Source organism: Hippocampus bargibanti, linkage group LG01, assembly GCF_051943395.1.
Source record: "Hippocampus bargibanti isolate YZ-2025 linkage group LG01, ASM5194339v1, whole genome shotgun sequence".
Classification (NCBI taxonomy): domain Eukaryota; kingdom Metazoa; phylum Chordata; class Actinopteri; order Syngnathiformes; family Syngnathidae; genus Hippocampus; species Hippocampus bargibanti.
Window position 1 is genome coordinate 11908773 of NC_142734.1, and position 15946 is coordinate 11924718.

General features: G+C 40.8%; 1 protein-coding gene across 3 annotated transcripts; it reads right to left on the reverse strand.

Annotated features, from left to right (window-relative positions):
• Positions 1-646: 646 nt before the first annotated feature.
• On the reverse strand, positions 647-14531 carry usp21 (ubiquitin specific peptidase 21). 3 transcript variants are annotated; one of them, XM_088996348.1, is made up of 12 exons: positions 14325-14531; positions 12676-12732; positions 12489-12606; positions 12297-12411; positions 9410-9529; positions 9173-9237; positions 8908-9095; positions 6789-6867; positions 5583-5690; positions 5331-5445; positions 5065-5168; positions 2053-4417 (listed from the first exon to the last, which is right to left on the reverse strand). In XM_088996348.1, exons 1-11 carry the CDS (start codon positions 14478-14480, stop codon positions 5075-5077), a joined length of 1215 nt encoding a protein of 404 aa, XP_088852474.1. In that variant the 5' UTR covers positions 14481-14531; the 3' UTR covers positions 2053-4417; positions 5065-5074. The 3 variants fall into 3 exon arrangements, with proteins under 3 accessions (XP_088852465.1, XP_088852474.1, XP_088852460.1); XM_088996339.1 differs by lacking the exons at positions 2053-4417; positions 12297-12411; positions 12489-12606; positions 12676-12732; positions 14325-14531 and adding exons at positions 647-1724; positions 9977-10080; positions 10169-10286; positions 10356-10478; XM_088996334.1 differs by lacking the exons at positions 12297-12411; positions 12489-12606; positions 12676-12732; positions 14325-14531 and adding exons at positions 9977-10080; positions 10169-10286; positions 10356-10478.
• Between the last annotated feature and the right edge of the window lie 1415 nt (positions 14532-15946).

Below are 15946 nucleotides of genomic sequence, written 5' to 3' on the forward strand. Positions count from 1 at the left end.
TTGGGGGATAATTTTTCGACTGTGGTTATAATGTCCATCAAGGGGAATCATGCCTATCAAACCACATCGATTATACTAAAATGTAATTAATTGTGGGTACCGTGTGCCATTTGATTACGCCATTACATACCTGCTGATCTTCTCAAGGGTCGTAGGTGTGTTGAGGTGGTGGGCGGGCTACACCCCGAACCGGTTGCCAGCCCATCGCATTATTATTATTATTATTATTATTATTATTATTATTATTATTATTATTATTATTATTATATGATAGACAGTTGAACACAAGGCCATGAAAATGTACTTGCTCACCAAAATTAAATGTCAGTCAATATTTTGTCGTTTGTAAAAAATGTGTTCATATTTTTTTGTCCAAGCTTGCATGTCAATAGTCACAGTCAAGAAGATACTTCTCAGAATCTCTATCCTTTCTGTGTGGAGTTTTGGCAGAAATTCTGGATTCCATACTAATCTCTCCCCATGCTTGCATGCTCTTGCCGTCCTGATTTCATTGATTGTACCCCATTTACTTCTTTGCAAACTTCAATTGTTACTTTCAATTTATGAAGTGACTGCAACTGAAGTCCGTGTATTTTCCAAGTACTCACAACTTCGTATATACCAAGAACATTAATGTTTGCTTCACTGAAAGCTTTATTTTGCACATACGGTTGTTATGAATGTGAGTGTCAATGGTTGTTTGGGTTCTTTACGTGCGAACAATACATGGTTCAAGCCACCAAGAGTCAGCTGATTTATGTTACCATCTACCAATGACATAACATATAATAAGCACAATCAAAGGGAATTAATGTGCATTCATTTCGTCTATTTACACCCAGTTTGACAAAATTATGACATAAAGACTGGAAACAAAATAAACAAATATAAAGTTACGATTGGGCAGCACGGTGGACAACTGGTTAGTATGTCCGTCTCACAGTACAAAGGTCACATGTTTGATTCTGAGCCCCGGAGTTCCTGTGTGGAGTTTTAATACAATACAAAACAACATTATTTATGCACTGCATTTCACATCAACTGCAGCTGTAACAAAGGATTTTACAAATACATACGAAAGAATAACAATACCATAACAATTTGTTACAAACCATAAATTAACTCACAAATTAATTATACTAACAAATATACAAAAATGCCAGAAATCAACAGAACATTATCAGTTTGCTGTTGGGTGTAAAGTTAAGCACTCAAGATATGTGTTCAAACGAGTTTTAAAATGGACTGGGTATAGGGTATAGCCTAACATTTAAAGGACAACTGACGCCTCTGGGCAATTTGTGTCCTTAATTTGTAAAATCACTTCAAATGACTTCTACTGAGCGTATTTTACAAAGATTCCACTGCATTGTATCTTTGTAGATCTGGAGAAAGCGTATGACAGGGTGCCCAAAGAAGAGCTGTGGTATAGCATGAGGAAGTCTGGAGTGACGGAAAAATATGTCAGAGCGGTGCAGGACATGTATCATGACTGTAAGACAGTTGTGAGGTGTGCTGTCGATGTGACGGAGGAATTCAAGGTGGAGGTGGGACCCCACCAGGGGTCAGCTCTGACCCCCTTCTTATTTGCTATGGTGATGGACAGGCTGACAGACGATGTTAGACAAGAATCTCCTTGGACCATGATGTTTGCAGATGACATTGTGATCTGTAGCGTGAACGGGGAGCATGTGGCGGAGAAACTAGAGATGTGGAGATATGCCCTGGAAAGGAGAGGAATGAAGATCAGTCGCAGCAAGACGGAATATATGTGTGTGAACGAGAGGGATCCAAGTGCAAGAGTGATGCTACATGGGGAAGAGATAATGAAGATAATGAATGATACATTAGAGGGACAACTCATATTAGAGGCTTTGGAGAGAAAGTCAGAGAGGCCAGACTGAGATGGTTTGGACATGTCCAGAGGAGAGAGAGTGACTATATCGGGAGAAGGATGCTGAGCCTTGAACTGCCAGGCAGGAGCTGTGGCGACCCCTGAAGGGAAAAGCCGAAAGGAAAAGAAGAAGAAGAAGTTAGGAAACAAAAACATGGTGTCGGTTGTCCTTTAATGTTAGTTCATTCCAGAGGGAAGGACTGGCAACAGAAAATGCTCAATCCTCTTGCAAGTAGTCCTCTGCTCCGCCATTGGCTCGAGTTAGTTGGTGAGCAAAACATTTTGGACCAAATGGAAATGCTGGAGCGAGGACTGCCTGATTTAAAAAAAGGCATTACAGTCATACAGCCAAGATGTGATAAAGGATCACTGTTTCTAATTGCTGCTGGGAAAGAGACACCTTTGCCCTTGCCAGCTGCCTAAAATGAATTTGCTGCTCCAAAATAAAATCACAGTCCAATTTAAAACCAAAGTTCAGACGGTTGGCTTTACATAACACAGAGGGCCTAGGTCAACAATGTGGTACATACCCTGTACAAGGGACCAAACACAGTAACTTCTGTTTTCTTTTAATTGAAATTTAAGGAATTCAGAATTAATTTCCTCTACAACCATTTTTTTTCTCAGCAGGACATAGATCGCGCTACCATGCGCATAGCAGTGGAAGGAAATACCATGTTTTCTTAGGATGGAACCCAATGGCGGCAAACACAATGAAAAGAGTGAGGACCCCAAAATAGAACATTGTGGTACACCATACAACAGAGGGGCTTTACGGGACGCAGATCAAGCTAAACTAACACAAAAGGTTCTGTCAGTCAAATAGCATATAAACCACTCTAATGCACACTTAGTCCTGAAAACACGCCAGCAGAATACTGTGGTCCACTTTACTAAACGCTGTGGTTAGACTCAACAAAATAATGAGACACGTGTAGTATCCAGCCTCATTTGCCCAGAGGATTTCATTAAAAACCAGTAGTGGGCCATCAGGGCATGCAAGGCCTTTTCTGCTGGCCTAAAAAGATCTGAATCACAGACTGATGTTAATTATATTTTGTCCATGAATTCTTATTAAAAAATTCCAAATTGTCTTTCAGCTTCCTTTCATGACTTTTCCTCTGTTGCGCTTTCAGATGTGTGTTTTCGTATTTATGCATTTAACCAATCACATTTCAGTCATCATTTGTTAACAGGGTCAGAAATCTACCTGGACACCTTCACAGTCAGTTCTGAAGGCCCTGTTGCATCAAATGTGTCGATCAAACTGTCGCTTTAACCAATCAGTCTTCGAGTTGGCAACACAAAAGGGGTACCAACACCTTCTTGGAGCTGCTTCCCAACATCAGAGTTTTCGCAAATTATGATTGGCTAGTGACTATAGCGGTATAGCCACTTATAGTTTGCAAAAACTGCTCTTATCACTAGCCACTAGGGACAAGATCATACTGCCTAGCGCTAGCACACTGTATCGGTAGCGAGCTGCATAAGCAAATATATTGTTGATTTAATAGTGGGTTTGTCAAGCCACAATGGCTGAAGAAGAAGAAATTGATTTGGTTGTAGATTGACTATTAAAGCCATTTTCCAGATGGACTTTTCAAGAAAAATGGAAATCATTAAGACCGGTCAGACAGTTATTTCCTGGCTAATGGCACCCTCTAGTGGATTTGTAGTAAATCACACCACACGTTTTTCTGTCACAGCTGTGGAGTGATTCAGATGGACCACTACTGAAGGCCAAGCGATGAAATCCATGGCTCGCCACTGTTAAAAACTCGTATCAGGGCTGACTGCTATGCATGAAAACCTGACTGCAAACTCCTCATGACATTGTGCTTATCCAAGAAAGAGTTTTGCTGTGTGTACTACAGAATTTTAGAAATAAAAGGCAGCTTGGAAATTGGTCGAAAAATATTGACCCCATCTTTAAGGCCAGAAAGGTTCCTTAAGCAGGTGTTGCACTTTAGCATGTTTAAAATGTTGGAGGACTACACCAGAAGATGGACTCCTGAAACCAATCGAGGAAAACTTCCTTAAATAATTCAGAAGGAGTAGAGTCATTAGCGGAGGCGAATAGCTGAATTTGGCAAATCACATCTTCCAAAAAGGAAGCGTTTCAATGGAATCCAAAACTGTGGAACAAAAGAGGTTAGACAGAGGAGTCAAATCTGGCATCTGGCTGTATCAATTTTGTCAGTGAAAAACTCCATTGCGGGCCGCCCGGTAGTCAAGTGGTTAGCACACCGGCTTCACAGTGCAGAGGTCGCCGGTTCACGTCCCGCTCCGGCCTTCCTGTGTGGAGTTTGCATGTTCTCCCCGGGCCCGCGTGGGTTTTCTCCGGGTCCTCCGGTTTCCTTCCACATTCCAAAAACATGCATGGCAGGCAGATTGAAGACTCCAAATTGTCCCTAGGTGTGAGCGTGAGAGTGACTGCCGTTTGTCCTTGTGTTCCCTGCGATTGGCTGGCAACCGCCTCGTGCCCGAAGACAGCTGGGATTGGCTCCAGCACCCCCCGTGACCCTAATGAGGAATAAGCGGTACGGAAAATGGAAGGATGGATGGAAAAACTCCATTGCATATTTCAGGAGAGGATGTGAGCAAATAGGCTGGCGAGTCTTAAATGCAGATTCTAAAGTTTTATATTGAGCATGTGGATTATGATGATTTGTCTGAACAAGACTTGACACGGATTCCCTTTTGGAAACCGTCAATAGACAAACAAACGGTTCAGGGTGTACCCTGCCTTCTGTCCGATGACTGTTTTGATCGGCTGTGGCACACGTATGACCCTTATGAGCATTATGCAATTCAGATCATGGATAAATGTAAATAATATAATAGATCCACATTCTTGAGATTTTGAGTAGAGGTACTTGATCCTATCCAGGATTGATTTTGTCCATCATGAGATCTTTGTTACAATGTTTACATGCACGCCTCACAATTTGGGCGTCGATACTGTGAAGGAAAATCAACTGTTTTATCCCCCACTCTCTTCAGATTGACAACATCATTTCTTCACAATGTCCTCCTACCCTACCCCCACTGTGGTCCCAGTTTATCTAATCTCCCTCCATGACCACACATTTTCTTGTTCAATGCCAGTTGATGAATGCAAGCGTGGCTGCACCGGATTGGTTTCCGTGGTAAACATGTCTCTGACTGACCTTCGGGGGTCTATATCGCTGTCGTGATGGCATTGTTGCTGCGCTGATAGAATAACACGTAGGCTTGATTGGACTGAAGTTGCGTCTCAGAAACCGCTGACACACTGTGGGTGGACAGTTATTAACCATTATAATGAATCTGCTCCCATTTTGAGTGAAATGTGCTTTAATTAAGGTGCATGCAAGGTCGTCACGTTCAGTAAAAATGCAGTGCAGGTTTGTAAATGGATAAAACATTGCATAGATTTTTTTTTTTGCGCTCTCACCTGGAGTCGTTGTAGTAACACCATCCATTCTCATCAGAACAACAGGCTGTGTAATGACCCATGTTGACAGTTCCCACGTGGTTACATATTGCATATAAATCATACAACACCGCTCCTTTAGGGAAATACAGAGACACACGGATGATTCTTTGAAATTCTAACAGATACATTAAAAATAGGTTGTGTGAAATGTTCTTTCCTTTCAACGACATTGACTCACAAAGTTCACCTCCACAAAAACGGAAGTCTTACCACAGTCAATAGGTCCGTACGGCCCAAGGTCAAGGTTGGTGAGTGGGAAGGACACGTAGGTGGTGCTTTTACTGATCGACCACTGGGATGTCGTGAAACGATTCAGATCTAATTGAGTGTGTTAAGTGCAGTGGTGGGCCGTCAGAGCCAGCAAGGCCTTCTCTGCTGGCCTAACATAATCCAACATCATTATCATAATTATAATAAAAGTCAATTTCATTAAAAAAAATATTTTTTCTAAATATATATACATATAATTATTCTAAATACTGTTTTCTTGATGTTATATTATATCCATTTGGTTATGCTCCTTTCAGTGTTGTAGTTTTAGGTCAGAGTTTTTAATCCAATCAGAATTCAGCTAGCTTGTGTCGCCAGGCTGTATGAAATCTGACCGACACCTTCAGAATCAACAGTGAGGGCGTCTGTGCGCTGTACATGAACGGGCACATGTAGTTGATATATAGTTGCGATAGCCAATCAGATCACGAGTTGGCACAGTAAGGCCAGCTAGAGGGCCTCGCGTTGAACATGACATGTACGCCTCCTGTGATTGGATACTCACTTTACCTCAGCCCTCAGCGGAGGCAGCGCTATGCAAATCAACCAAGCTACAACAGATCAGACCCTTTTTTAACCCACAATGGCTGAAGGAGAGGACAACTCGCTGTCGCATGTAGGCCTATTCTCAAGAACAAATGAAAAAGATTTGTTTACTTTTATTTTCAACAAATAGTTCGTTTTGTGAACGTCTTGTTGTTTTTCTTATATTAAACTGACATTTTGTAATTTAGCGTAAAATCTTGTTAAAGATTGCATATTCTTGGTGGACTTAATAAAACTTTGTGGACAAATGATTTTAAATTTCCTTTTATTTTTAAGTGTTTGCAGTATCACGTATAGTGACAAGTTCTAATTGCTGATGCAGATTTATTGATGTGTAATTGCTCCGGAAAAAAGCCTGTGTTGTAGATGATTAAGGTGATGCCACGCCCAGTACTGCGTGAGTGTGCTTTTGTAAATGATATCTACAGCCGTTGTGTCATAAATTATGGTATTACAAGGGATATTTGTTCAAGTCGGACTAAGCAGGACTTCACTGAAGGCCTCGGTGTGAAATGCACGGACCGCCACTGGTTAAGTGTCATGGTCATGTCATATGCGTAAGCAAGTGGGTTAATTCATAAGGAGTATGGTTGAGGATACGTATCACAATAACGTGGGGAAACCTCTGGATGGACAACCGCTTGGTGCTCTCTGTATCCCTGTTACACCTCTCGCACATCTGCAAAACATAACACTTGAAAGTAAATTGCAAATAAGCTCAACGAAAATTCCCCTCTTTGTCATCTATGTATAAAGCCTCGGTTATTCATCAGCTTTGCTTTCTCATTTTTATTTTTTGTGACAAATGGGTGTGGATTGCAGGCATGACCATGTCTGCCAGGTTTTAGTGCAGCTCCTATCAAAGGAAGCTGTAATAACATGCGTGGAATGTGGGCTGGCTTTGTCTTTTGGAAATAAACAGGAATGCCTCAGTGGTGTGGTTGCCACATGTTATGTCAACACACACCTGCATTCACATCCACATTCAGAAAGTGAGCTATAAAAACCCCCCAATTCAATACCTGTACACACAATGGTTCGTAGTGCGACGTGAGTGGTCAAAGTTACCATTCACATGGAGTGTGCTTCAAGTTGTGGTCACAAGTTGCAAATTGAAAACATCCATTCAGTAATCTTTTTTATTAGTGGTGCTTTCAAGGTTGATGTGAAAATCAAAGTCATCTTTTTTGGGCCACATTCACGCCGATGTACGGTGGGACAGACCCGTGCATTCATTGCTTAACTCTTTCACTGCCCGACGTGCAAAAATGTGTCCACTCCACTGCCAGGGTTTATGTCATTGTCACTTGAATTCCAGGACCCACAGAAGATTGAGCTTTAGGACTACATAAACATTCAATAAAGCGTTAAAAACCTTAGACTCTCTTCTTTCATCAGAAAAAAAGAGTTAATTCCTAAATTATATTGGTCTGGAGTTATATGAGCTTGAAATGAGGGTGGTTGTCCAAAATACAATGCAATACATACATATTGGTTCATATAGCTCTTTAACAACAGCTGAAGCTGGATCAAAGTGTTATCATGGAAAAATGGAAATGCTGCCCCCTTGTGGAAAAGAAAAAAAACATGTCCAGAGGCCATGGCCAGCACTTCATCGGCTACCTAGCATGAAAAAACAAAACCCGAAAAAAATTGGAAAATGCGCTCTACGTTATATTTTCAATTCCCGAATAAATTTGTGAATGGCAGTCAATGAGTTAATAAACTACAGTTAACAATTCCAAATTTCTCCTTGTTTTATTACAAATATTTACAAGTAGTTCATTTTTACATATTATAATGATAATGATATTTTATAATGGTATTATACATATATGTGGTTCATTATAATATCGATGAGAAGGTTTCTTCAGCCGTCATCTGTACAAAAGTGAAGGTTTCGGACGTTTCGCCTCCTATCCAAGAGGCTTCGTCAGCGAACTAAAGTCTGACTGGTCGTATCGGCCCCATTTATATATCCCTAATGTCCAGACCTGGTGGCGCCGGACACAGCTATGGGATAGGGGTAGGGATATATAAATGGGGCCGATACGACCAGTCAGACTTTAGTTCGCTGACGAAGCCTCTTGGATAGGAGGCGAAACGTCCGAAACCTTCACTTTTGTACAGATGACGGCTGAAGAAACCTTCTCATCGATGGACCACTCCTGTACGACTGAGAGCTTACACAGACTTCATTATAATATGTTATAATGAACCACATATATTGACAATAGCCAATTATAATACCAATGTCATTGTGTCAGCAACATCACTCCAATTTTAACAGGATTAAGATTTTCTTTTCCACATAACCACGTCCCGTTAAAATTAAAAATTAAAGTGAAGCTCAACTGCTAATAAAATAACTATTAAGATCAAAAAATTCATTTTAAATTCAATTAAATTAAATTTCTGCATCCATCCGGAAATTTAGATAGACTCAACTGGCTCATCACACCATACAAACTAAAGCGGGAACCAACCAGAATGGGAGTGAAGTTAATAGATCCATGTACCTTGTTAATGAATACGTAAAAATATATGCATACACACACACAAAAACATGCTGTGAAAAACTCAATCCCCCATCCACCCCCCAGTTAAAATATTCCTTCTGGTCTGGGTTAATACATTTATACTGAAAAGACTGAACACAGAGAATAATGAACAAATTTGTCAACCCAGTGATCCCTTTTTCGATTCTCCATGAACTTACTGGTGAATTCTCCTTGTCCAATCTTTCCTCCTGAGAGAAGAGATCCAGGCACTCTTTCAATGTCACCTCTCCAGTTGAGCCGCGTTTTGGGATGGGCAGCGACAAGTCGCAGAACACATCGAAGGTATTGGAATGGTGAGAGCACACGGAGCAGTGAAGTGAGCTGCGCAACTGGCCCGAAAAAAGATCTGTCAGGAGGTACAGGGCAGTTCGTTTTGGCTTCATTGTGTCAAGAACCAAAAGATGACACCAGAGTGATTCTTACCTACGATCTTGCTGTCGTCGTTGTCTAAATGCTTCTTCCATGTTGCAGCTGCCTCTTCAGAAATCCTATACAATACATTCAATACATATTGATTTATACTGTATAGCGCTTCAACAAAAGCTGAAGCTGTAACAAAGGGCTTAACATGGACAACAAAATCCTGAAGAATGTTTTTAAATGAAAGGAAAATCATTCCAGAGTCATGACTTTTTGAAAAACCTCATTCTGCACACTCACCTAAATCTGGCATATGTTTGCTCGGGGTCCTTTAGGAGCCGACGATTGTAGGGCTTTCGGTTGATTTCAGTATGGAGCTTTTCTAAAAGAAACCTAAGAAACTCCTGAGCGTCTTGCTGACTGGAAAGACACAAAACAAGCAATAAAATATCATTTGGAATAGCAATACTGTAATTTGCAATTCGAAATAAATAAATACAACTTGAAATAAAAAAGCACACACGTGTACATGTGTGTGGTATGAATAATAATAATAATAATAATAATAATAATAATAATAATAATAATAATAATAATAATACATTTAATTTCTAAGCACCTTTCAAAACTCTCAAGGACACTTTACAGTCACGGGATAAGAACTTTTTTTTTGTGCGGGTGAGCAGCGGCAGAGTTGTGACAACATGGAGGGCAGAGATCCTAAACATTAATAGTAGCAGCACAGAATATACAATATATTCTTCTTTTTGTGAATAAACTGGTAAACAAACACAAAAAAATTGTAACCCTTGTAAAAGGGAGCTTAACGTTAAAATAGAAATAAAGCAACATGTACAGTATTCCTACCTATAACCACTGAAGTAAGGCACAGTGTCTTTGAAAATATTGTAAAACTGTCTCGGATTTACAACTGCGACGTCTTCTTTTGAATCCCAAAGTCCGGACAAAACCTGAGAAAAAGCTTGTATTGAAGGACAAAAATAAGTAAAACGGAGCATGTAAGCATGCAAATAAATGATGGATGATCGGAGGATTTACCTTCTGTGAGTCGAGGTTCTTCTTTGGAAAATTTGTCATGTTTGTAGGACTTTAAGAGGCAGTAATCCCGCAGGCCATGAGTGTGAGACAAACACTGGACTATTGCATTCAAGAAACACTGCCGCCAGACAGTAGAGTAACCAAATAATGCTCTGAGGCAAAAAAAAACAAAAAACTTTTCACTTACTGTGTTGCCGATGTTTCTAAGACCGACCCTTCCACTTCCTAATGCGAGGAGTTCCTTCTGAAAAAAGTTTGAAAAAAAAACAATGAGAATGAGAAGGAATGTCGACTACTAATCTGTGTGTTGCATTATTTGACCTCTGTGAATCTGCTTTAACCCCAGCGTGTCAGTGAGTCTATTTGTGTCCATGCTAGGACAGATTTAGTCTTATCTCATTAGCAAAACAAGAAAGTCTAAAAGATCAGTGACCATTCATCCTATTAGAGACCGAGGAGTGCTGACAAGTGCTTAAACACGTGTTAGTTGATGTGTACAACGGGAGTCCAACCCTCCCAACTCTGGAGCTACATGTGGCGCTTTCATCCGCTGTACAGATGTGAACCAAGGAAAAAAAGTTTCTGAAGAAAAAAATAATGCTGTATATGTCCAAAAGAACAAAATAAAACGGTGCTCTTGCCTTACAGATGACATCTTAGAATTGTGAGTAAAAATGTATGTGATGCCATACAACCCTGACATACTCTACACCAAGGGTGTCAAACTCGTTTTTTTTGCCGCAGGCCACGTTGTAGTTACGGTTTCCTCTCGAGGGCCGCAATGAATTTGGGAAAGCCATTAAAATGTTTCGCATATACATCCGGAGTGCACAAAAAAATTATGAATATCTAGTTTTCAAATGTGAAGTCAAGATTAATGACTGACTGTTATTGTAGTTTACATACGACAAATTGAAATCTTGGTTTGGATTTTAGCTCGCATCATGGAGCTTGACATGCTTTCACGGGCTGAATAAAATGATGTGGTGGGCCAGATCTGGCCCCCGGGCCTTGATTTTGACACCTGCGCTCTAAACTGCAATCAGAACCAAAATTCATTCTGAATTGGTTGCCAGCCAAACTCGGGCCACAAAGAGACAAACAAACAGTCACTCTCCCACTCACACCTAGGGACAATTTGAAGTGTTAGATCAGCCCACGATGCCCTGTTTTTGGAATGTGGGAGGAAACTGGAGGACCCGGAGGAAACCCATGCGGGCCCGGGAACAACTTGCAAACTCCACACAGTGAAGCTGTCTTGGAAGTCAACATGCTGACCACTCGAGCCGTTACATGAAATTGCTTAGAATTTTAATTCAAGTTGATGAATTATGCATGTTTTACAAAGAAGACAGAAGACGACACTATTGCTTTGCTCTGTGGTGGAAAAGTCTAGCTTTGAGTTCGTGAACATGAGGAGGGCCCAAATAAACCAGGACTATTTAATTTGAAAGTAAGCTTCAATCAAACGTCCCGTTGCAGAGTCCAAAGAGTTTTTAGCAGTTCAATGTTTCCTGAATGCAACAAAAGCTCTAACCACCCTTTACAACATAAACTAGGAGTTATCAAAACCCTCCAGCATAGGGGGTCCTTTAGGAGCCGACGATTGTAGGGCTTTCGGTTGATTTCAGTATGGAGCTTTTCTAAAAGAAACCTAAGAAACTCCTGAGCGTCTTGCTGACTGGAAAGACACAAAACAAGCAATAAAATATCATTTGGAATAGCAATACTGTAATTTGCAATTCGAAATAAATAAATACAACTTGAAATAAAAAAGCACACACGTGTACATGTGTGTGGTATGAATAATAATAATAATAATAATAATAATAATAATAATAATAATAATAATAATAATAATACATTTAATTTCTAAGCACCTTTCAAAACTCTCAAGGACACTTTACAGTCACGGGATAAGAACTTTTTTTTTGTGCGGGTGAGCAGCGGCAGAGTTGTGACAACATGGAGGGCAGAGATCCTAAACATTAATAGTAGCAGCACAGAATATACAATATATTCTTCTTTTTGTGAATAAACTGGTAAACAAACACAAAAAAATTGTAACCCTTGTAAAAGGGAGCTTAACGTTAAAATAGAAATAAAGCAACATGTACAGTATTCCTACCTATAACCACTGAAGTAAGGCACAGTGTCTTTGAAAATATTGTAAAACTGTCTCGGATTTACAACTGCGACGTCTTCTTTTGAATCCCAAAGTCCGGACAAAACCTGAGAAAAAGCTTGTATTGAAGGACAAAAATAAGTAAAACGGAGCATGTAAGCATGCAAATAAATGATGGATGATCGGAGGATTTACCTTCTGTGAGTCGAGGTTCTTCTTTGGAAAATTTGTCATGTTTGTAGGACTTTAAGAGGCAGTAATCCCGCAGGCCATGAGTGTGAGACAAACACTGGACTATTGCATTCAAGAAACACTGCCGCCAGACAGTAGAGTAACCAAATAATGCTCTGAGGCAAAAAAAAACAAAAAACTTTTCACTTACTGTGTTGCCGATGTTTCTAAGACCGACCCTTCCACTTCCTAATGCGAGGAGTTCCTTCTGAAAAAAGTTTGAAAAAAAAACAATGAGAATGAGAAGGAATGTCGACTACTAATCTGTGTGTTGCATTATTTGACCTCTGTGAATCTGCTTTAACCCCAGCGTGTCAGTGAGTCTATTTGTGTCCATGCTAGGACAGATTTAGTCTTATCTCATTAGCAAAACAAGAAAGTCTAAAAGATCAGTGACCATTCATCCTATTAGAGACCGAGGAGTGCTGACAAGTGCTTAAACACGTGTTAGTTGATGTGTACAACGGGAGTCCAACCCTCCCAACTCTGGAGCTACATGTGGCGCTTTCATCCGCTGTACAGATGTGAACCAAGGAAAAAAAGTTTCTGAAGAAAAAAATAATGCTGTATATGTCCAAAAGAACAAAATAAAACGGTGCTCTTGCCTTACAGATGACATCTTAGAATTGTGAGTAAAAATGTATGTGATGCCATACAACCCTGACATACTCTACACCAAGGGTGTCAAACTCGTTTTTTTTGCCGCAGGCCACGTTGTAGTTACGGTTTCCTCTCGAGGGCCGCAATGAATTTGGGAAAGCCATTAAAATGTTTCGCATATACATCCGGAGTGCACAAAAAAATTATGAATATCTAGTTTTCAAATGTGAAGTCAAGATTAATGACTGACTGTTATTGTAGTTTACATACGACAAATTGAAATCTTGGTTTGGATTTTAGCTCGCATCATGGAGCTTGACATGCTTTCACGGGCTGAATAAAATGATGTGGTGGGCCAGATCTGGCCCCCGGGCCTTGATTTTGACACCTGCGCTCTAAACTGCAATCAGAACCAAAATTCATTCTGAATTGGTTGCCAGCCAAACTCGGGCCACAAAGAGACAAACAAACAGTCACTCTCCCACTCACACCTAGGGACAATTTGAAGTGTTAGATCAGCCCACGATGCCCTGTTTTTGGAATGTGGGAGGAAACTGGAGGACCCGGAGGAAACCCATGCGGGCCCGGGAACAACTTGCAAACTCCACACAGTGAAGCTGTCTTGGAAGTCAACATGCTGACCACTCGAGCCGTTACATGAAATTGCTTAGAATTTTAATTCAAGTTGATGAATTATGCATGTTTTACAAAGAAGACAGAAGACGACACTATTGCTTTGCTCTGTGGTGGAAAAGTCTAGCTTTGAGTTCGTGAACATGAGGAGGGCCCAAATAAACCAGGACTATTTAATTTGAAAGTAAGCTTCAATCAAACGTCCCGTTGCAGAGTCCAAAGAGTTTTTAGCAGTTCAATGTTTCCTGAATGCAACAAAAGATAGTGGGTTGAAGTTAGTAATTTTTAGTAGTCTATTCAGGCACTTAGAAAAATGTGTCCGGCCATCTCCATCCAGATTTTTTTTCTTTTGCACAACATTACAACATAAAAAAATTAAACAAAAATATTTTTTCATTGCAGGTAAAAAAAAGAAAACTATATTTGCAGTTAAAACTTCTCTTCAGATCCCAAAAATGTTTTGTCCCTTTTTTTTCTTTTCTGTGATCAACATACACTGTGACTGTGGTTCGGATCATTTAAATTTGCCTCCCCTCATTCGATCCAGTCTGCATTATTGGCACACACCTCATTGTCGGCGACGAGCAGAAGTCCCATCAGGGAGGTATAGAGGACAGACTGGGAAATATCAGCTGTCTCTCTCTGGAGGCCGTTCTGGGACACCAGGTTTCGACACAAGGCCTTGCAAGAACCGTCCGGGTTTCTGCAGTCGGCTCCAGGCATCCTGACGTGTCTGCCACCGATGCTCTCAAGCAGGCGGTTCTTCTTTCACATGCGGGGTGAAGGGGATGGCAATATGGTGGCAGCTCATCAGCCTCCACAGAGACAAAAGTCACCCCCTTTTTTTAACAAATGCAGTACATCAGGGTATTGTTCTCTTTCTTTGCAACTACAGCTGAAAAACAGGATTATGTATAAAACGAGCATCCCCTGGAGTTAAGTCCATTCCTCAGATAAATCCAGCTGATCCGTTGTGACCGCAGGATCTTTTTCGTTACCACGTCTTGCAAAAGCAAATTGAATACGTTTGACGCTTATAAATGAAATGTACATGAGGAGGGCCCAAATAAACCAGGACTATTTAATTTGAAAGTAAGCTTCAATCAAACGCCCCGTTGCAGAGTCCAAAGAGTTTTTAGCAGTTCAATGTTTCCTGAATGCAACAAAAGATAGTGGGTTGAACGATGAGAAGGTTTCTTCAGCCGTCATCTGTACAAAAGTGAAGGTTTCGGACGTTTCGCCTCCTATCCAAGAGGATAGGACGAAGCGTCAGCGAACTAAAGTCTGACTGGTCGTATCGGCCCCATTTATATATCCCTAATGTCCAGACCTGGTGGCGCCGGACACAGCTATGATAGGTCCCTACTCTCAGGTTGGGGGGGGCGCGGGACCCCCCCCTGTGGCCCCACTGATTGTACCTACATTCCTGACTAACGATTGGCCTATTACACCCACTCCCCCCGGTATCACCTCATCAGCATAACGACCCTCATCAGCATTGCGAAAGTTGCCTAACCTGTTTTGCCTGAGCAGGCTATTGTATGAACGATCCAAATTGAACCTCACACCACCAGACCGGTTTAATGAAGGATTTTGTTGTTTTATAAGAATCGCCTCTTTTACCCCCCTTTCAAACCATCTATGTTCTTTCGCTAAGATTTTAACCTCATTGTCGTCAAATGAGTGGTTGCTAGCTGTCCCAACCCCAGCAGCAGTCTCAGTGGTGAGGACGAGGCTGCTGGCGGATGTTTCTCTGCATGAAAGAACCAAACTGAAACCGGATCACATCTGCCAATTATTAGAAATCTGCCTTAATACTACGTATTTTCAATTTCGGGAAAAATTTTATAAACAAATCCATGGTTGTGCTATGGGCTCACCAGTTTCACCCATAGTGGCTAATCTTTACATGGAAGAGATGGAGAAACAGGCCCTCACATCCTTCCCAGGGACAAAACCTAGACACTGGTTTAGATATGTGGACGATACTTTTGTCATAATTAAGAAACAAGAAATTCAATCCTTCACAGATCATCTCAACTCTGTAGACTTCAACATTAAATTTACTCGTGAGGACATTCAAGAGAACCAACTAGCCTTCTTGGATTGTAAAGTAATTATAAAAGAGGACAGAGCGCTAAAAACAGAAGTCTTTAGGAAGGCTACGCACACTGACCAATACTTACTTT